Source organism: Pararge aegeria, chromosome 3 (genome assembly GCF_905163445.1).
Source record: "Pararge aegeria chromosome 3, ilParAegt1.1, whole genome shotgun sequence".
Classification (NCBI taxonomy): domain Eukaryota; kingdom Metazoa; phylum Arthropoda; class Insecta; order Lepidoptera; family Nymphalidae; genus Pararge; species Pararge aegeria.
In genome coordinates, this window is record NC_053182.1 from 16,019,227 (window position 1) to 16,041,681 (window position 22,455).

Consider the following 22,455-nt stretch of genomic DNA (forward strand, 5'->3'; position numbering starts at 1 on the left):
ACTGGGTTAATAATGGCTTAGTACAAATAAATGGCACGGTTCAGCGTTTTAAATGTTATTAAGTACGTTAGTAAGTTAATGTTCTGTTTCAATTAATTTATACGGAATCATTTAACATGGAATAATATGTAATTACTTTAATATTATTACGTTAAAACCCGATCCTGTATAAATCGTAAGTGAATCTGTATTATGCTAATTCACAAATATATTATCTCCATTAGGAAAAAAATAAGAGGATGATGACGGTGAATGTCAAGACGACCTGCTCGGGCTTCTTACGTATGGGATCACTACTACTTTAAACAAAAGCAGTCCATATTTGCATTCTACCGACGAAAAATTAAAACAATCAATGTTAGTGCTTTTGCTATTTTCATTCCCATATATGAAAAGGTGTGTTATATTATTATGGTAGGTATACCGGATCCAACGATTAGGATACAATTTAATTAATTTGAAAAAGCTTTTAACCCCGATGGTTTTGGATGTTTCATAACTTTAATACTTTTTTATTACATACTTTTAATACTGTGCTTATGCTGATACACAAAGTGGGCAAAAGAGGGTAGAAAGAAGACCGCTTAATTGCCCAAAGTAAGTGTTCGGTTTAACTAAAAATCATCTCGTTTAAATAAAGCTACGTCTGTCGCCCCACGGAGAACAGCGGCTGACATAAGCCTTTTTCTCGACGGGAGATCTCTTTTCCCCATTCAAGTGTCGCGGGGCATGTTAAAAAACAAAGAATAGTAATAAAATCAGAATATTCATCCCGAGGACGATCCGCCTTGTGATTAATGATCTCTGTTTCACGAAAGTTTATAGCATTGTTGGTGATAAACGATGGAAGGAAGCAAATACTTTGCATAATTTAAATAAAGACAACGCTTAATGTAAAATGGGATTTGTTTGGGCTGTGTTATTGTTTTCTGTGGAAAGTAACAATTAAATATGTTAACAGTGCATTTCCAGTTATCAATTTGTACTGAAAAATTGAATTTACCTATCATAAGCTTGCTTAACTTATGGTACTGCACGGTACTTAGGATGTTATAACCTTTCTAAAGACCTATGAATCGAGCGCTGAAGACGAGCGTTACTCGAACTTGCGTGCACAGCGCCGCCGCGCGTGTAGGTTCAAATAGCACATTGCGGCGTTTTCATCGTTACAACTGCGTATTAAAAATTTGTGGACGACTGCAAAGGTTTACTACATGAGACATAATCTCGTTTAAAACACGTTAATTTAACGTAATAAACGTCGTTTCCGAGCAGCAAATATGCTGCTTGCAAAGGCTCTTAAGGGATTCGTTAGACTTGCAAAATCTCTTTCGATTCTAGATAATATTATACTTACTAACGATGGAAACCTCAACTGATTACTAAACTATGGCACAGAATGCATGTGATGCGGACGTTACCGTTAAGGAGTTAAGGCAACCATCGTCGAAGATATTTATCAGAACTTCGTCTTATTCATATGATTACACGCTTTCAAACAAATTGATTATAATACTTAATCGAAATAAAAGCCTTTGACTTACTGATTACTACATCATCATCATTAACGGCCAACTACAGGGCACAGGTCTCCTCCCACAATGAGACGGGGTTAAGGCTGTAGTCCACCACGCTGACCCAGTGCGGATTGGTGGACTTCACACTCCTTAGAGATCATTTTAGAGAACTCTCAGGTATGCAGGTTTCCTTACGATGTTTTCTTCACCGTTGAAGCAAGTAATATTTTAAATTTCTTAAAACGCACATAACTTGGAAAAGTTAGAGGTGCGTGCTGGGATTCGAACTCGCCCCCCACGAAAGTGAAGTCGAAGTCCTATCCACTGGCCTATCACCGCTATTTAATACCTACTATATAATATTTAACTATTTTATTTCTTACTATAAAAGCTTGTAATACTTTGTTTTGTTCAAAGTGTGTTTGTTACCTACACATTTACCAATTTCAGAACCATTGGGATTTGAATTGATTGCCGGAAAGACGCTGTCATCCTGGCAATCGTGGCCTGAGTACATTGCAAACAAAGCTACGGCTCCCATACCAGCAATGCCTAAATTAATGTATGTTTCCATCAGTCCTATATGGAGGAGCATCTAGTACGAAACATTGCAGTTTCGATCTACTTTCAAAGATCCATATTTACAATGGGACAATTTGAACAAATGCTTTCTTCTAATTTTTGTATGTCATATATTGTATTTTTATTGATAAACTTGAAAATCTGATAGACAGCAGATACCTATTTATCCAATGTGATGGATAACCATTGTATTTGCTCTATTATAGCAATACTAGCTGTTATTAAGGTTTTTTTTAGAAATTCCTTGGGAACCTTTTTTTCTCTTGGAATAATAAGCCTATCTGACTCTCCGCCCTTTCAACTAACTGTATACCAAAAATCAAGTTCATTTGTTGCTTAGTTAGGACGTAATAAAAAAAGGATAAACAAACAAACAGATAAAAAAATTTCGTATTTATAATCATAATAGGGATTCGAAAACTGCTTACGGAATGGATGGTTACACCGCGAGTGACATTTTTTTTCGTTTGTTTGTAATTTCCCAGATTTCATCGTGGCTTAAAGACAACTTAGAAATAGAAATCTGCGAAGGGGCTGTTTCATCCGTTCTTACGTCTTACGTTCGTAAATTGTATAGCAGGGGACTTTGTGAGAATCTGACTGATAAATCCCTCGTCCTTGGTACCCAACAACGGCAACAATATTAAGGTTGAACCTTTACTCGTCCATTGTTATTAAGATTTTTCCTTTCTCTTTATCTTCTGAGTAAAATATGATTCTTAGATAATAAAAGATTGGGTACTTAATCTTTCTTAATTAATTAATTCACAGTAATTATTTAGCATTCAATTTTTATTGCTTATGTAAGTATGCTTAGTATAGATGGAACTCTGGACCGGACTAGGTGAACCTCCTAGATCACCTGAAATTGATTTAATTGTTTCAATTCATAAGCCGATATCAATCCGAACGTTTCATATTGAAACTAATCCATATAATTATATTTTTCTGGATTTTCCTGCTGTTCCTTTGGATTTTTTTGTAACTTTCTTTTTCGTTAATCACCATTCACCCGGTATTGATACAACAAAACAAAAAAAACAATAGAAGTCATTTTTGAATTATAGCGAAAAACGCTCGCGGCATGCACGCAAATAATAACTGAGGCCTGTAGAGAAAGCAGTGAAAGGATCAGGATAGAGTTCCATTTTCAATTTGATATATTTCCATTACTATCACATAGGAGAAAAGGGTGTTGAGCGTCGACTAGATGTTGCTCTAATGCGGGTTTAGCAGTTGACAATTATTTCAAGAATTAAAGGCGTTTTCATATGATTTAATTTTTTATGTTGTTATTTTCATTTCATTTTTTTCTTTTTTTTTGGGCTTTTACTTTTAATTTATTTAAATATATTTAAATTAATGATTAACGACATATTTTTGCACGCCAATCTTCGTAGGATATGTGACATTTATAAAAATTGATTAACACCTATGTAAACATGTTGCTAGTACCATATTAAAGCAAAATAAAAATATTTATTGATTGATTGATTGATATGATTTAAGGCCTGGGTTCTTATTTTTTTCTTCTCTTTTAAGAAACCATGATCAGTTATCAATCATGAAAAAGGTCGGAGGGTAAACTTTATTCAAACAGATTCTCGTTCTTTAAACACGAGATGAGTATGCTATAAAATCGAAGAAGCGTTTTATCGTTAAACCTCGGTGTATAAGGCGTATCGAAATATTCATATGCAATATTTTATGAGCGGGATTTACAACCGATATCATATTTAAACCGTATATCGTAGCGCACCTCTCATAAACAGCTATCGGGGATATCATATCGAAGACGTTATAAAACTTGTTGTAAAACTTCCCTCCATATCTATGTATACTATATTACACACTACTAGTTTTGGTCTTAGTAGGTGAGAGTAACGACGGTAGTGAACAATGTATAGGTAGGTATATATATATTTGCCATGTTTATCGATAAGGCCCTAAGGATGCGTTTCGACCGAGGAGTGGAGACAAAACTTGCTATCAGCGTCCAACTACTACTACTACTAAAATAAACTGAAATTTTTGGGCCGAAAAAAACAGAACCATTTTGGAACTGATTCGGGAATAGAACCCAGATTCTCATTCATTCATAATATATATTAGTTTATCATTTTTATATTTTTTTTTTTATTTGTGTATATTTTGCTTATGTATTAGTATAGATTTGAATGTAGGTTTATAATCATTTTACACCACCTGTTTTTTCTCGCTCTTCTTGCCCTAATCCTAAGGTTGCCTGGCAGAGATTGCTTTCAAACGATAAGGCCGCCTTTTGTATTCGACTCCAGTTTTTGTGTTTCTCTCTATTCGTCCTTTATTTTCCTAACTGTGTAGTGGTTTACAAATAAAGAGTTTAAATAAAATAAATAAAATTCTCGTGATCCACAACATACAACGAGGCGGTAGTTTAATATCACGTTTACTGATTCAGTATGATTAGTCCATAAATGCTGTGTTGTTAATGTGGCAATAAAACGAAAGTAGCTCTAGGGCGAGTTGATGGGCAACCTACCTACGTCGATAAAAAATGCCGCTCGCATCATTATTTTCGCTGTGACTTGATGGGTTGTTTTGCGTGACATTAAAGGGCAATGCAATCTCGAAGATAATAGGATCGCGTGAAAAATATATATATATATATTTTTTACGAAATAGGCCAAGAATAAGGTTGTTCATAGGTGGTTTTTAAGAGTTGTAGGCTCAAATGTCGTAAATAATAATTTTTCACACAGCTAGCTTGACAATGCTTTGTTACAAGATCTGTTTTTAAAGATTAACTACGTTAGACCTATGGGTTTGTAATATAATTCGAAGAAAATTTCGTTTCATTCTAATGCTGGTATCTTCCGCAATGTACCTATATTTTGCTATCTCGCTTCTATGTCCGTCCCTGTCTTACACACACCAGAGCCCGTGAATCGCGAACCATATTGTAGTATAATTATTTTATTATTGAATTGAGTCCTCTTTAAACTTATTTCCGAAACGTTATCTTTTGGTGTTACTAATTTCGGGGTGGGAAATGTATAGTTTTAGTACACAGGGGAATTCTTAATATTGGGTGTCCCTTAACCTCACGCTTCACTCAGGATTCTAGATAAAAATTCCCTGTCTATCCTCGTGAGTTACTCGAAGATACCTCGCTGCGCTCTAGATCTTGGCGCCAGTAACTTAAAACATGTGCACCCTTAGGTTGAACACCCTTATGTTTGTTTGTCCTTCCTTCACGATAGAGTTAGTTGAAAAGACGGAGAGTAACATAGGGTACTTATTTATTATGCCAGGAAAGTAAACGGTACCCAGATTAAAAAAAAAAAACCGTAATAAAAGCGGACTACGAACGTACTATACGTGATAGTGTTCGGAGACCGCCTCGAAATCTGTTAGGTGAAGATCTGTTTAAAAGTCCGGTTACATATTGAATTGGGTCGATTTCCCGAAGATCTGGTGGGAAGTGCATAAAATTTTTCTTTTTTATTTAATATCGTATGGTATTCTTGTAAAATGGTACACCTACTTATATCTAAATAGTACAAGTTTGAAGAAGTATAAAGGAGTTTGCACCAATGAAACTTTGCTTGCTTTAGCGCAGTCAACGTTTTGTTTCTTGAATGCTTACCATTCAGGGAACAAAAAGTTTACGTCGTTAAAAAGTCACGTATCTACAACCTTTTTTTTAAGCTGATCTTCGCTAAAAATCTTTGGATAGGTAATGCAAATCGATCTCAGTTTTAATGGTTCAATATTATAGGCCCATAAATATTTTCGTTGTTTATTTATGCAGTTATAAAACTCTAGGGTGAACTGATGCGACGTCCATAAAAACGCGTCGCACACATCGTTATTTTCGCTGTGACTTGATGTGTTATTTGGCGTGACATTAAACGGTATGATCCGTGCTGTATAATCTAAAAAAAGTCCCAATCCACACTGGGCCAGCGTGGTGGACTGGGGCCTAAACCCTCCTCATTGTGGGGGGAGACCCGTGCCCTGTAGAGAACCGGTAATGGGTTGATATGATGATGATGATAATCTAAAAAAAGAAATGTAACATAAATAAAATAACAAGTACTTATGTACGTAATATTCACTTCTCGTTCATCACAGACGATGTTTTTAACAAAGCAAATACATTGGAACTGCCTTAAACAATTTACAACATCAACCACTACGAATAAACATCCCTATCCCTACTTCCCTATCCCTACTTATATTATAAAAGAAAAATAATGTAATGAAATGAATAATGTAATGAATGAAATGAATGTAAGTTTGTATATTACGCTTTCACGCAAAAACTAATATATACCATAACCGATCCTCATGAAACTTTGTACACATATTCTTGGAAGTGTTAGAAGTAATATAGGATACTTTTTATCCCGACAATAAGCTCGGTTCCTTTGAAGTGTTTGACGATTTATACCATAACTCCGACAAATTATAACCAATTTAAAATAATTATTTTTGTACTATAGAGGTTATAATATGTGTTCAATTTTGTCCAAACTGTGATTGGAGATAGAGGACAGAACTCCTCAGCGGACAGCAGCAAACCCGTCATTCAAGGCTAAGCGATACTGAGTACTTTAATATTTTTTAGAACTACAACTAAATTTTATGCCACATCAAAAAACAAAATCAAACGCAGACGAAGTCGCGGGCAACAGCTAGTTTTAAATACATAAATTAACATTGTAAATGAATAAAATAGTCATAATAAAAATAATTAACATTGGAGAAAACCATTAACCTGAGGCTGCATTTCACCTGCGTCCCTTTAATTTAAAAAATTAAAATGGCAAATTAAACTGAGACTAGTTTGGCAAACGCCTGCCTCCATCCAATATACCAAATAATGCAGTAATTGTGACAGGCCTTTTTTCCAATAAAATGAAAAATTTCCGTTGAATTGAATGAAAACATCGCGTCTACACTAAATTATTCTAAGTAACTGAGCATACTGAATATCAAACCAGTAAAGTAAGTAATAAGCTTGTAAAATGAAAGTTGTATATCTTTATTAAAATCCTCGCTGGCTTTATTTCTGCTTTCAAATAGCTTTTTTTGTCATAAAATATCTCTTATTAAAGAACCCTCGAGGATTGCATCTTAAACAAAGTAAAGTGAGTATGCACTGGTATGAAATTTTATCTTTAAAGAAAATTTCTCTATTCAGAAACTTGAAGGTAATGTAGCAAAAAATATTCGTTTCTTTCAACTGTATCTTGCTCATCTATTCCACGAAAGTTAATTTAGAGTTGGAACTTGCTACTTTATTACTTTTATAATCAAAGTGATTCGTATAAAAGTTCGATCTGAAACCAATTCGATGTGTAAACATGGATTGGTTATATTTTACCTTCCATAAAAGTGGCCAGACGCATTAATCTTGTATAACAATAGAGTGGCGACAATCTGAACTCTGTATTTATTAAATCTTAAAAAGAAATTGTTGTTTTTATGATCACTGTGAATAAATACTTTTTGATGTATTTGAAATAGGAATTACCTGTAGTATGATAAGCAAAACCAAACGATAACCAACCAACGACAAAAGCAAACGACTCATAATAATCGGAATTGTAAATGGTGATACAGAAATACCCTCCAATAGGAAACCAATAAGATCCGTCTCATATCTTAGTAAGTAATTCTAGTATTGTCTGTTCTGGTGGCTTATTGCCAAAAATAGAAAACGGATACGCAAAATGTAAATCCACAAAACGCAATGCGAAACGAAATTCTCTTCACAAATCCAAGAGTGGTAACATAAGTTGTTCCGGAATTGTCCAGAAACATTTGTATTTTTCCACATCACTATACCTACGAGTACGACAGCGGTAAGAGTCCTTGCGGGGATTTTATGGGATGATGGTACCGATCGCTTTATGGTTACACTTTAGGAAGTGCTCTCCAAATGTTTGAACATAATCTTTTAGATTCCACTACCTTGCGTATTTCATCATGATAATAATGCATTAAATGTAACAAATCTCTCAGTAACAAAGGATGGTAAACAGGTTAGTTACACGTCTACGGGTAAATAAAGCTCACTTGCTCATAGATATGCGCTAAACGAACATTTACATAAGGTAATTTTAAAATCGTTCTCTAAGCAATAAATAAAGGTAGAGTTTTCTTTACAAATTACTAAGAAAATTTAACATACAACTGTCGAATTATCCATATTTCCTCGTGTTGAGCATTATTTATTCAACAAAAGAATACCTTATTCATATAAGTATTTATCGCATTCACTTTGGCTATTCGAAAAGCGTTCATCATTTTATATTCTGCCCGAGACTGAACTCATGAACAAGTTCTTTATATCCTTGGGGACGTTAACTTTCGAGTATATTTACGCGTCTGTGGATATTTTGCCGCCCAAAACACTCGACTCTAAGGGATAATACCCTGTAATGTTAAGATTAGTTCGGTTGGTGGTCATGCGGAGTCCCTGATGATGAATGAGTGTGTCGAAACAAACTTATGTCGTAAACTTGACGGATGTGTCAGGAATAGTTAGTTTTCTCATAACTTAGATGGGTTTGCGCTCTGGTGCATTTTAGGTTATCATGAGCATCGTTCCGTATGCAGAAGATTTCTATATTTTTTTAAATTCCAGTTGGTGTTTTGTTTGAGTGTCTTGTTGGTCTAGTGATTGATATGTTTTATAAATTATGATGTTCTGTTTTTGATTCCCGGATTAAGGCAACAACAATGATTAGTTGTTTTTTACTCTTACAAAAATTGCAGTAGGTACAATCCCGGATATGAGGAAATTGGCGTTGTTACTTCCGTGTCTCAGGGAGCATGTAATGTCGTCGGTTCCTAATAAGAACTCTTACTTACCTCACGTACGTTATAATCGTTCGTCGCAATGCAGTATTGTAAAACGTTAATCTTTCTCTCTACGTGAGAAGAGGCCAGAGTCTAGTCATCATCATCATCATCACATCAACCGATAGACGTCCACTGCTGGACATAGGTCTTTTGTAGGGAGTTCCAAGTTCCACGATTCTGAGCCGCTTGGATCCAACGGCTACCTGCGACGCGCTTAATGTCGTCTGTCCACCTCGTTGGGGGTCGACCAACGCTGCGCTTACCAGTACGGGGCTGCCATTCCAGCACCTTGGGACCCCAACGTCCATCCTTTCTCCGAACTATGTGCCCGGCCCATTGCCACTTAAGCTTCGCGACTCGTTGAGCTATGTCGGTAACTTTGGTTCTTCTACGAATCTCCACATTTCTGATTCGATCGCGTAGAGATACTCCGAGCATAGCTCTCTCCATCGCCCGCTGAGTGACTCTAAGCCTTCTTATGAGGCCCATAAGAGAGAGTCTAGTAGTGGGACATAAATAGCCTTTATTAGTAAACTTCCCGGGCTAAATGCATCCTATGCCTCGGGATTCAGAAATAGCCTTTTTTACATAACCTTTAGCATTAGCCTTACATCCTTGAGATAGATGTAGGAGACTTTTATCCCTAGACTAAAATGGTATCGTTGGGATTTTTTTTAATCCGAAACAATTGTTATTAAGTAGCGGACAATAGCTTGTTTATAATATTTTTATCTATGTGTTAGAAGTTTCTTAAATATATAAGGATAAAGTTCGTTGTATACAAAGCGTTCGATATCTTTATCTTAAGCTCGTATAATTCTGCCCCAGTGTGGTTTGCGCACTCCCCCATGGATTTGTTCGGGGAGGCTGTTTAAACCAAATCCGGAGATAACTCCACGGAATGAGAGAGAGGATACGGCATTGTTATCTTAGCACTTACAGTGATCCGCGCTCTTACTCATTCCTGCGCTTCGTCCAACGAAATTGATTTCAGAACACGATTGAAGTGAAATTGAATTAATTTTGTCCCAGATTGAAAAGTTATCAAACTTTCAGTGGCGGTGGCGAATATTGGAAATTTAGTAGTGGGGACGTTATTACAGAAATTAAACTTATTCATACTTGAGCGAGTCCCAACGGCGGATAAACATCGCTTCCGATTACATTTCTCTTGTACATATTAACAGGCAATTTGGTTTGAATGCTTCGATTTGATAAAACAATTATTTTCGTATGTTTTTCATATCACAGCTCTTTATATTATCATATTAATTTTTTATCTTACAATCAGCCGACTCGCGGAGGAAATACATGTGATAACAACATTTTATTCTTTGCTTTGTTGTGGCTTTTTAAAAATAAATTTTCGAAATACTGGTACACTATTCCATTCCTTAAATCATTTCTATGATTGTGCTGCTTAATTTATTAACCAAAAATCGAGGAAAAAGTTATGGAATCCAATAGAGAGGAAAATTATTAAGGCGGAAATAGGCAGGGCGGGCCGCCCTTCATGCGTTGCTATAGCGACCCGGGTCCAGAATTAGTTAAACCAATGAATATACCCTTTGCTACTATGATAATTCGCGTCTCTTAATTTGAGGCTCTCGTTATTTTATGTTTCTGTATACAGATGTACAGATGTAGGTACAGTTCGATGTTACCTTTTATGAACACGAGTGTTATGCTATTGAAAAATCACCTCATACCTTTTTTATCACGGTTTTTATAAGCTTATTTTATTAGGTTGATATTTTTGAGCTTTCTCAAAATGAAAATGTCTGAAATATTAATATCAATCTCCAAAAGGTGCAGGGAATAATTCTTCTGAAGATTAACATAATAATTCACCTTGCTTAGTTTAATGTATTTTTGATTTGAACATACCCTTTTTTTTTGTATACATGACTATATATGGTTGTGTACACTTGTTATTGATATACAAATCAACGCTTAGTCGTCACATACCATTTATAAAATGAAAATTATGTTCTCCTTGACGTGAACATTATTTAAAAACTTGAGCAATCGCACAATAATACGATCGTTAGTAAACATACACCTATATTAAATTTTCTTACTTGTCTTAGTGTAGACTCATTTCCACATTTTTTTTAATTATAATTTTAAAACGGTGCAGGTTGGAAAAAAAATTAACATAGTTAATTACATAGTCAACAAATGTATTAATTATGGAGATCGATATTGTAATTTTTTTATTCATTTAGTTGTAGGTGTAAATGAGGAGGGAGGTGTAGGTGAGGTTAAATGAGAAGGGTTTTTTTACCTTGCTGGCCCGGTGCAGATCGGTGGACTTTGAGGATATTATAGAGGCAGTCAGGCAGGTTGACTTACATTGTTTTCCTTTACCGTTAAAGATAAACTAGGCTTTCAAAAGTATTGTTAAAATAATATTAAAATATGGTTGAACATTCAACCCGTCCGGGTTTAACGCTTCACTTCTGACCTGTGTGATTTTTTTATACTATTGAATATGTAGCATAAAACACCTGTGTTAATTGGTCAGTAATTGGCATCAGGTTACAATGAAGCACGTGACTCGCCAGCGCGTTACCGAAGTACCGACAATAACGTGCGCTTAACGGCTCGAAGTTATTTAATTAATAAAATTTCACAGACCCTGTTCAGTCTGCCGCGCACGTCTGCCAGTTCACAAGACCCAGACTTGATACACCCTTATTTAAACTTCTCTCTCGGATTAATAGTTCAACATTCTTGTTTTACTTTGATGTCGCGACGGGGAGGTCTTTGACCGACGACGCCTTGCCGTTGTCATGGATACAGGGATATCTGTGAGACGCCTTGTACTGTGAAAAGTGCACAAAGTAAATTTTCATGGTACCTAATTACCGCATATATGTATTTCACCCTTAGGACATCGTTTGAAGACTTAAGTTGTGGGTAATTATATAATAATTACACGCGTACGAAATCAAAACCTATAGTATTATATAAATAACTATACATTTTGCCAGTGACTTCGTACGCGTTTATTTTGTAATTTTTAAAATGGTTTTTATTTTTCCGTGTAAAATTTATCATATGCCCGTCACCGGGATGAAAATTATTTCTGTGCAAAATTTCAACAAATGCATGTTATTTTTAAATGCCGATTAAAAAATAAAGTAAAATTTAATTAAAATATTTGAGTCTGGCTTTGTACGTGACGTATTAAAGCTAACGTGCACGTGACGTAAGTTAACATTAAAACTTACACAAAGTGTTTTATTGTGGTTTAAATTATAAAGATAACTGCTAATTTTGTGCAAATCCTGCGAAAATCCTATTAAGAGTCTTCGGAACTACTAAACCGTAGTAGTTCCCAAGGTATGCTATTACAAACAGAATAAATAAAATTATATATTTGTATTGTTTAACTTGATAAAATACATTTACTCTGGTATTACAGACTCTTCCATTTTATTTATTTGAAAGATTATTAATGGTCCTTCGGATAAATCTCTAGCCTTTTAATATTGCAGATACACCCTAGGGACTTGGGGTTCATAATACTTATATGCGATAATGGAACCTTTATCAATCAATGTCCATACTTTATGTACCTACTACTATATATATACCTGCAAATTTCGTGATCATCGTTACAGACCGTATAACATACATACATTAAAGGAAAACTAAACTTTCCTATAGCAGACATCAAAGAGTCATAAAAGATTCCTATGATAAAAAACTTGGTATGTTTCTAAAAAGGATTTACTAAACAAATGAAATGAGTGTTGAAAATAAGACTCAGATTATCTTGAATCTTGATTCTCGCGTCGGAAAATATCATCAGAATATTTTGGTTTAGCAACCGCCTCGTATATCCGATCCATTAGGGAAGCGGATTAGGAAAATAACAAATTTTTGATATTTTGTTGGCAATCACATGGCTGTCCATAAAAAGGACGTTTTTAAGATCTTCGAGACATTTTGGCTGGTACTCGGTAATCCCTTCTTGACGGGGGGAAAATCTTTTTATATGATACCCGATTCTCTGAGGGTGAGATTGGGTTATGTGAGATTTTTACCTACTAAAACCTCCTCTGTAGCCAGCCTCAGTATGAATTGAGAGGCTCCGAAATCTCCTAGGAACGCTTGTTGAGTGAGCTCGTCCCTACTCTACTACTCCTCCTCGTTTTTTCGAAGTCAGTTAATAAAAGATACTAAAAGTTTCAACTTTCACCATGCGTGATAGTTATATTTACAATTATTTTGTCTAAATAATAAAAAATAAAAACTAATTACAATATCGTCACTAAACTCTCCCAAGTTAAAACTAAACAAAGCCTGAAAACTAACTCTTATAGTCAGTGGGTGCACTTCATACATGCACAAAAGCACTGCATATCCAAAATATTTTATATAACTCGTATTGGGGGGAATTCTTTCCATTTTATGCCATCAACCTGCTTTATGCATACCCTGGTCGAAATCCCTGTGCACGCCACTGCTCATAGTAAATAACATGCTTGTTGAACATTAGCTGTGCTCAGTTTAATTCACAAGTTGTTAAATCGCAAACTAATAGACTGCGTGCAGGCTGTTTGGTTTATGAGTGATTCGATCAATCTGATATGACTGTTCTACTCCATACTCGTCTAGGAGCTAACCACGAATAGTTGTGATTGGCTTCACGGGCCATAATGCCATATGCCAGCTAAAACGGCTCAGCTTGAAGGTATTATCAATGTGCAGCACGTCATTGGAAATCTTGGCCTTTTGTTAATTGCAAGTCATGCCTACCTATCGATATGATCTTATCTTAGCGATATGATCTTTATTATTTTAAAATAATAATTATTTTCGGTTTATGCACTGCACATGCATTTGACTCCAACAAAAGATTAATATATAATCCCTATAAGTATCGAAGAATGGTTTGCACACACCCGGAATATTTTACAAAGACCTATCCAACAATACTCCATAGTTATTCAAAGATTTTATTTAATCACTTTATCGGTGTGTAGCTTCGCCAAGTTAAAGCTTCTAAGTAGCTGCTATGAGTTACTTAGCTAAGACACGGACGGACCTGGCGAAACTATAACGGTTCCAATCTTGATGCAATTTTGTATAGATATAGCTTCCATCCCAGAGACGGACATGGAAAGGAGAAACGGTTCCACCGTGATTTAAAAAGAGTGAAATAATCTTCTACTAACTAATTATTAGTACCTATAGGTCGTCTCCAGGAACTCTTCTAAAAAATGTTTCAACAGCCCGTTGTATCGAAAAAAACAGGAAATGTCCAGCAAAATTGAAAAGGGGCGGCAATCTTACGGTACAAATAACTCGAAATGGAATTATTTATCTCGTTTTCCATTCCCAATGCTCATCTTCCATTATAATGACGGCACCCGGTGTAATACAGGGTACATGTTCTCACAGCTTCCGATCTGGTTTATTATGTTAGGGCCACCGAAACAAAACTTTTCCACCTCAAACTTTAAATGGGAACCTTTTTCTCAAAAGTTAGATAAACTTTCCCTCGGCTTTATCCTATACAAATATTGTAACTGACTGCTTGGTATATTAATTAATCGTAAAACAGTATTACGCTTTTATAAACTTGGAATTAGAACGTCGCGCGTCGCGTCGTCGGCGGAATAAATTATTGCAATAGGCATACTATTATTTTCACAAGCGCCAGAGCTAAAGTACCTGTTTAAATTTCAGCTCGATAAACCAGTCACATTATAGATTCGTCAGATGTGGCTTTAAAATTGCTTTCAAATAGCTGAAAATGTAACTAACTCTTGACATGATGAAAATGACTCATCGGACAAAAAGGCAGACTGCCGCCATAGGAAGGACAAAGCCAAATCCTATGTTCAAAACATTGTTTGATTACCTGTTGTCCGTCGGAGAATTCTCCTCTTTTATCTAGATAGATACAGAACTATTTCGAAAGATCTTTATCTGATCTATAACTATGTGTTATAAATATTTGAAAATATATTGTCCAAATCTGTTCAGCAAATAAAACGTAAATATTGACGAAATTCACCTCCTACCTGCGAGTCGAGTTGAGTTCATACTTCTTCATAAATTCGGTTTAAAATAAGCGAAAGTACTTTAAATTTGACGGCCTAAAGCGTAGGCAGGAATTATAGGCCTGTTGTTGCGTTAATTAAACCGCACTGTCTAGTGACGTGACGTATCTCGCCTTACGCCTCTGTTATCTAATTATGACACTACTAAATGAACCTTCACAACACACAATGTTAACACATCAAAGCTTTGTTTGATGATTATAATATCTTTATGAAGTTTATTTATCTTTTGCCTTGGCTTCAAATTATGCGCACATGAGTTGTTTTAGCTAACAAAAACAATGTAGGGTATAATATGACAAACTCCGTGGCGCAGTGGTCAGCGCTGTGGTCTAAGCAGAGGTGCCGGGTACGATCGCCGGTATGGCCAATTCGAGAATTTATCATTTCTAAATTATTGAATTATTTTCCTCGGTATACCCGTCTCGAGGAGCAAGCTACTGAATGAGCTAAAAGCAAATGAAATTTACTTCATTTAATACCTTATAATATATAGTTATAACTAAGTAAAATAAATAATTTTCTGCGAACTTTTATCCTCTATTAAATCCCCCTTGGGTGTACAATTTATAAAAACTGTAAAACACTTCTTAAATTTAAACCGAAAGCCAATATACAAATATTCGTAGTTCCGTATATAACTAGTGAAATGAATACGTGTGAAACAGGAAATGGACATAAATTAATATTTCTAAAACCGAACACGTTTTTCTGTTTTTTAACCAAAAGCTCAAATATGGATGTGGATGATGGATTATATTAAAAAAAAATGGCTTCTTCTGCCTAGCCCTTAGGCTTAAAAGGTTTGAACACCTTAAGAATCATCACCATCATCATCATGCCATCTAATTGACGTCCACTGCTGGACACAGGTCTACTGAAAGAAGTTCCAAGTACCACGGTCTTAGCCAGCGGCTCTCTGCGACTCGCTTGTGTCATGCCTGCACCCCAAGTGTGGTCTAACAACCTTTAGGATGCTCTAAGAATATTTCCGCAAAACTGTAACTTCTGCATAGTTTGTCTTTTAGGCAGGCTGGACACAGATTTTTATAGTAAGATATAGATAACGGGATTGTATTCATAAGTTATGCAACCTATGTACATATTCATGGCATGATATATGAGCCTAGTGTGCACACCATCAGATCTGATGGAGCGTGAACGGCCCGCGCCGGATCCTCGCCACGTTGCCCCCATTGTAGTCTTCCGCGTCGCGCGCCGTGTCACATACGTATTACGTATACGTAACGTATACGTTTACATTTATAACAAACGTATTTATATCGAAGATGATTTAGTTTGATAGCGTAAGTATAATTCCATTGATTAGGCGTATATCTTAAGGTCTAAGGCGGTTAGCTCTTAGATGAGTTTGTCTGCATTTTTACCAAAAGGTTCCCAATTCGAATGTAGTATATTAATAATTTCATCCGCGATATCTGGATCTGCCAGGTTCTTTTTTGATAGATTGAGCTCGCGCGATGGCAGCTTGCTTATATAATTAAGGTAGCTTGCATCCTAGAGACGCACAATTGATATGGACGTACATTTAGACCAAGAAACCGAAAGCTCCGGTATAGTTCAAAAACCGAACAGCGCTGACGTAGAAGGTAGTATGATATAAGAGTAGAATGGAGCAATATGGGTTCATATTCATAATTTTCGATGGCAGAACCCACGCCCCCTGGCGCTCACGTACCAATTCCGGCCGTTGCTCTTTTATTGTCTCCCGCGGCTTTTGGCTCCGATCCGGAAAGATTTACGGCTCGTATCCTGCAGAAGCTGTTTAATCGAGTTGATAAATAACCACGCCTATCAAAGACGTATATAAAATACGCTGAAGGTTTTTCCGATTTTTTAATTTATCACTGAGTTGATAACACTATCATATAAAAATGTATGTCGTGAATAAAAATGATACGTAAGTAGTAGGTAGTACCTAGGATTTAATTTCCTTCTATTGAGGCTACAAATTTATTTTCTAGATGGGTAAATAATAACAACACAGATTTTTCTCATTATAAAATGATATGTGAAATAAGTGCAGCCGTTATATTATTAAAGGTTGTTTTTAAATTTGTTATCAAGTTTTCTATAAAAACATTCATTACCTAATTGAAGAAGTATGGTTGTTTGGAAACACCGTTATACTAGATTCTATTTTTTAAATCAGTCTGTGGATTAAAATGTCTATAACTATTAAAATAGCAAATCTGACCTTTATATAATCCTGTAGCTTGCTTTTATAGACCCCTAAAAGTCATCGGTTCATTATTGTTCCAAATATTATAAAATACCTAAATATTTTAAAAATGTGCGTTTGGTTAGATCCATACTAGTTTCCAAATAATAAAAGAAATTAATAAAAATAAATTAAAATTTTATTTTTTGCAATTAAATAAGAGGCAATTATTTCAAAACCACAGAGAGACTCTTCAATTGTTTTTTGGAATTTGTATTTATTTATTACCAAAGATTAAAATGAACATGAAGAAGGACAAGACGTGCACAAGGTTGTACAAAGTTGTATCTAGGTATTTCAATCTAACAGAATAGAATAGGGTGTTGCGTTGGTGTGACATTTACGCAAATAACTCTTACCAAAATGTCAAGGCTAATGTGTAATAACACAGAGTAAGGACAGTCATGGAGATCCCGGGTCCGGAACCAGTTTAATTTATCGGTTAATTGTTGTTAAAATATTGTCGATGTTTTACCGCAACAATAATTAAGAAACCGAAATGTTCGTTCGATCAATCTTAGTAAACCGGCTTAAGCCGAGATTTAAAAAAAAACGTGATACGACACTTGTTCAACCGTTAATTTCTATTAATATTCAGGATATATGACCGAAAGTGGTTCAAAATTTTTACCGGTTTCCAAGCCGACAAAGCCGTCTAAATAGAAATAGAGCAATCGTGCGGTAAGTGCGGCGCGGGGCAATGAAAGGGGCCCTTACTACGGAGACCATCGAGTCCATGGGTAAAGAGGTATTATTCAAGATATCAAAGGAGTAGAACTACTGTATCGCTTTGTACTGTGGTACTACGGATGATAACTTCTGTTGCTGTTTTTGTTATATTATAAGTGACATGAACTTATTGGGTTATCAGCACTGGGTGACGTGCTTCAGATACGGTTTAATCTTAAAAAGATCATACGATGGAAAGTGCATTGCGTGATTGCTTGTTTGTCATTAATTAACAACAAACTTGACCGCTGATAAGAACTGTGTTAAACAAGTACACTTTTTTATCGATAACAGGTTTGCGATTGTCCATAATAGATATATCTAACTAGCTTTTGCAAGCGACTTTGTCGGCGTGGTTTTATTTTTTCGAAATATAAAGTCTGTGCGGAGTCTTGGATCTCTAATAAATGGAAATACGTCGATATTTTTGTACTGTTTTTGTTCGTAATAACAAACCTTCCAACACCACAGCCTTGTCGCTTTTTTATCACCTATTTCACGGTATAAGTAAAAAATAAAACACTCTTAAGAAGTTATACTTTTTTGCTATTAATCAAAATTTTTTTTCACGCTGTTACACTATATACGACATTAAATGCTACTTCCAATAATTATCGTTTCACTTCATTGTGTGTTCTTGACTACATTATCATGTTCTAGAGGAAAAACCCACAACGCTGCTTCATTGCGGTTTGGTGGATTTAAGAAACTACTCTCATAAGCTAGTGATAATAACCGGGAACCACGGCTTAACCGTGCTCTACGAGGCACGGGATTTAAAACCTGTCACCGTTATTTTTCGAACTCCGGGCTGTGGACTCTATAACAGAAAAACCCAATAGCTAACAGTTTTTAACCTGACCCGGGGTGCGAACCCAGGACCTCGCGATTCGCAGTTGAACACTAGCATTAGTCATCGTTTTTCTCGCATGTGAAACGAAATCACACATTCGAGTTCAAAATTAAAGTAAATAGATCATAATTAAAGTAAATTTTCCTTCTTTCCAGGGAACAAAACTATGGATTATAATGGAATACCTCGGCGGGGGGTCGGCGTTGGACCTGATGAAGGCAGGCAGTTTCGAGGAGATGCACATAGCAGTCATCCTACGTGAAGTGTTGCGAGGTCTCGACTACCTACACTCGGAGAGGAAACTGCACAGGGACATTAAGGCTGCCAACGTGTTGCTGAGCGAAATGGGAGACGTTAAATTAGCAGATTTCGGTGAGTTAAATCTTATTTGTTTATTTAGACCCTTTAGATGTACACCACCACCGACGTCCGATTGGCGTAGTTGCCATTGCCACTGCTTTCTGAGATCGAGGCTGTGGGTTCGATTCCCATAACTTGTAGAAGCTTCATTGGTTTATGTGTTTAATACGGCATTACTCCTATGTGTCAGTAATGTTTGTTTGCCTTTAACAGTTAATAAATAATAAATTAATAACTGGAAAATATTTGGGTTGTTATAAAGGTTTTGATTTGCTATACTCTGCGAAAAGCAAGCGGAGTTAAGCAAAGTAACTTAAAGTCTGCTTCGATATAAATGCTGAACATAAATGTTTTTCAGTGTCTGGGTGCTTGCCTGTATATTATAAGGATTTATGTATATAATAATTAAATATTCATCAGTTATCTCAATACCCATAACAAAGGCTACGCTTTCCTCGACGCTAGATAGCGATGTGTTTATTGTCTTAATTTTTTTCTTTTTTAAATTGCATCCTGACGTGTCCCATTGTTGGGCAAATTCCTCTCTTTCGTAATTTCAAAATTATCATATTTTCATAAGATATATATTTTTAATTTATCATAATAAGTTAAGAACATTAAAAAGAATAATCCTCTGGGGAGAAAGTACCAACGCCGGGGAGATATTCATCCTGCAAAAAAAATGCCTTCGTATATTAGGGAACGTCTAACCGCGCGACAGCTGTAAACCGCATTTTCTCAAGAATAAAATGTTAACTTTTCCCTCAATTTATATTATGGAAACCGCCCTATTTGTAAGGAAGCATTACTATTAATACAAAACCCCAGAACAAACTAATAATGCAGTCACTGTTCTATTTCGTCACCGACACAGGCTAATACTACCACAATATAAATTGAAAATGTCTGGCCGAAGTCCTTATTTTAGGTCCATCATGATTTACAACAAAATCCCAAAGTATATTACAGAAGAAAGGAATGAAACGGTATTTAAGCGAAATCTTAAACATTGGCTTATTCAAAATTGCTGTTATGGCGTAAACGACCTTTTTAAATATGATGCTAAGACCTCAATCACATGATATCTTAATTATTAATTATCAATCATTAATAAAAATTCTAATTCTATAATTATAGTTAATCGAAATTATTCTTATGTTTAAGTTGACAAAATCTAATATTTAGATTTTATTTTTTCCTTTAATATTAAGTTGACATATTTTAATATTTAAATCAATTGTAATAATTAATAATTAATTTTAATTTGGATAAAAAATTTAAATTAAGTAAAAAATAAAAATAATTTCGACAAATTTTATTGCAATGCCCCGGCGGGGCGTCATGTCTCATATGTATGTGTATGTAGCAATTTATAAACAATAAACAATAAGAAGAAACTTAAAGTAGTGCGATAAAATAGGCAGCCTAATTGCCTAGGAGCAGTTTCTGCAATACATTTACATACTGAATTCGGACTCGGTCATTTGACATGACTAAGTTGATCAGTGGTGTATACACCTATGTTTTTTAGAATTGTTCGGTTAGTCCGTAATATAAATAAATCTTAGTCTAGTTATATTATATTTCAGGCGTACTTAATGATCTTTTGTGATAGTTACGGTCTCCTGGCTCCTGAGAAGCCTTCCGGTCATAATGTTGCGACATATGGGAGACTTGCCCAGATAACGTTGCGCGTGCGGTCGCGCCCTTTTTGTACTGTATATTTATCCTAATTACAATATTTTCAATACAGTTCCAATGAATAGGCAACAAAATAAGGAAAGTATTGTTAAAACTTTGAATAATATAAACTAATAGGTTAGTTAAATTAAACAAACTGACATAAACCGTTTGTTTAATAGTACGATACAATGAAATACATTATTTAAGTATATTGCCTCGTTGGTGTTGCGATTTGCATATTCAACTGCGTATCGCGAGGTCCTACGTTCTCTTTCCGGATCTGAAAGTGAGAGGTACTAATTCTGGATTTCTTTTTAAAAATTCTGAGTATCAGCAAAGAGTTGAATTTTCTCTAATGTGATATAATCGTTAAAGCCCACCAACCCACATTGGAGCAGTGTGGTGGATTTATGCTCTAAAAACTTATTTTCTGTTAGACAGGAGCTGTGCTCAGTAGTGGGACGTTAATAAGCTGATGATGATGATTTCTTTTAAATAAAAGGTAACACAAAAACATAACATTGAACCTGTTTAAAAGTTACCATGGTGAACATAATCAAGATCATGATATATCTACTTTTTATTTTCTGCTTACATGGAATCATTAGCCGTGGAAATTGTACTAAACATGGAATTGTTTCGTACAATTCTATAGATACTTAGAAGTTTTATAGATGAATTGACAACAATATTTTTCCTTTTTGTGTGTGAATCTACCATAAGGTCATACACCTTTTTAAAAGAATGCTTTTAGAACCCGGTTCTTTATTTGTTTAGCTGCTAAGTAAACATTTCTTTTTGTTATCATCAACTGAAGACACCGTTAGTTCATTCTATGAGAGCAGATAGGCATTGTGTCTTACCGTATTACGTTAATATCAATAGCCTGTAGAAAGCGCTGATTGCTTAGTGTTTAGGTGCACCTCTAGCATTTGAGGAGTTATGTGCGTTTTCAATTTGAGCAATTAAGATAGTTCTCCATTATGAAAATTAAGCTTAATTTGCTATACTCCGCGAACAGTATGAATATTAAGCTTAATTTTCATTATATATTACGGATTTCCGCAAAGTAACGCCTGCTTCTTTCCAATATAGTTCTCCATAACGTTCTCAGGGGCGTGTGTAGTCTACGCAGTTGTCCGGCCAGTTGGTATACGAAAGCCTAAACTATTTTCATTTTTAAACGAGACCCGTGTCCTGTAGTGGTCCGGTGGGGATTCTAATGATGATGATGATGATGAATAGCCTGTGACAGTCCACTGCTGGACTAAAATGCCTCTCCAAAATAGGGTTTGCCCAAAATTACCACGCTATGCAGACGGTTTGGTGATCGCAGTCAGTGGCGTGCATACAGGGTATGCACACGGTATGCAGATTATATAAAGTAGAGAAAATCCACAGTACGAGTTATTGAAACTTAAGGGTAGGCTACTTATATCTCGTACAATACTTACCCCTTAGTTTATAAATCGTGCAGCAGATTTTCTCCGTTTTACATGATCGCAGTAGATAATATTAGTAGCGTAGAGGCCGCTACTTCCCGTTCTCCGTTAT

The 22,455-nt window shown here is 35.5% G+C and overlaps 1 protein-coding gene across 3 annotated transcripts in view; it reads left to right on the plus strand.

Moving 5' to 3' along the window:
- Positions 1-22,455, plus strand: part of LOC120637297 (serine/threonine-protein kinase 26) — a 159,093-nt gene that overhangs the window by 106,995 nt on the left and 29,643 nt on the right. For all 3 annotated transcript variants that reach the window (XM_039909071.1, XM_039909072.1, XM_039909073.1), the window contains one exon: positions 19,014-19,230. In XM_039909071.1, the coding sequence (XP_039765005.1) occupies positions 19,014-19,230 (217 nt within the window). The remainder of the gene's footprint in view (positions 1-19,013; positions 19,231-22,455) is intronic.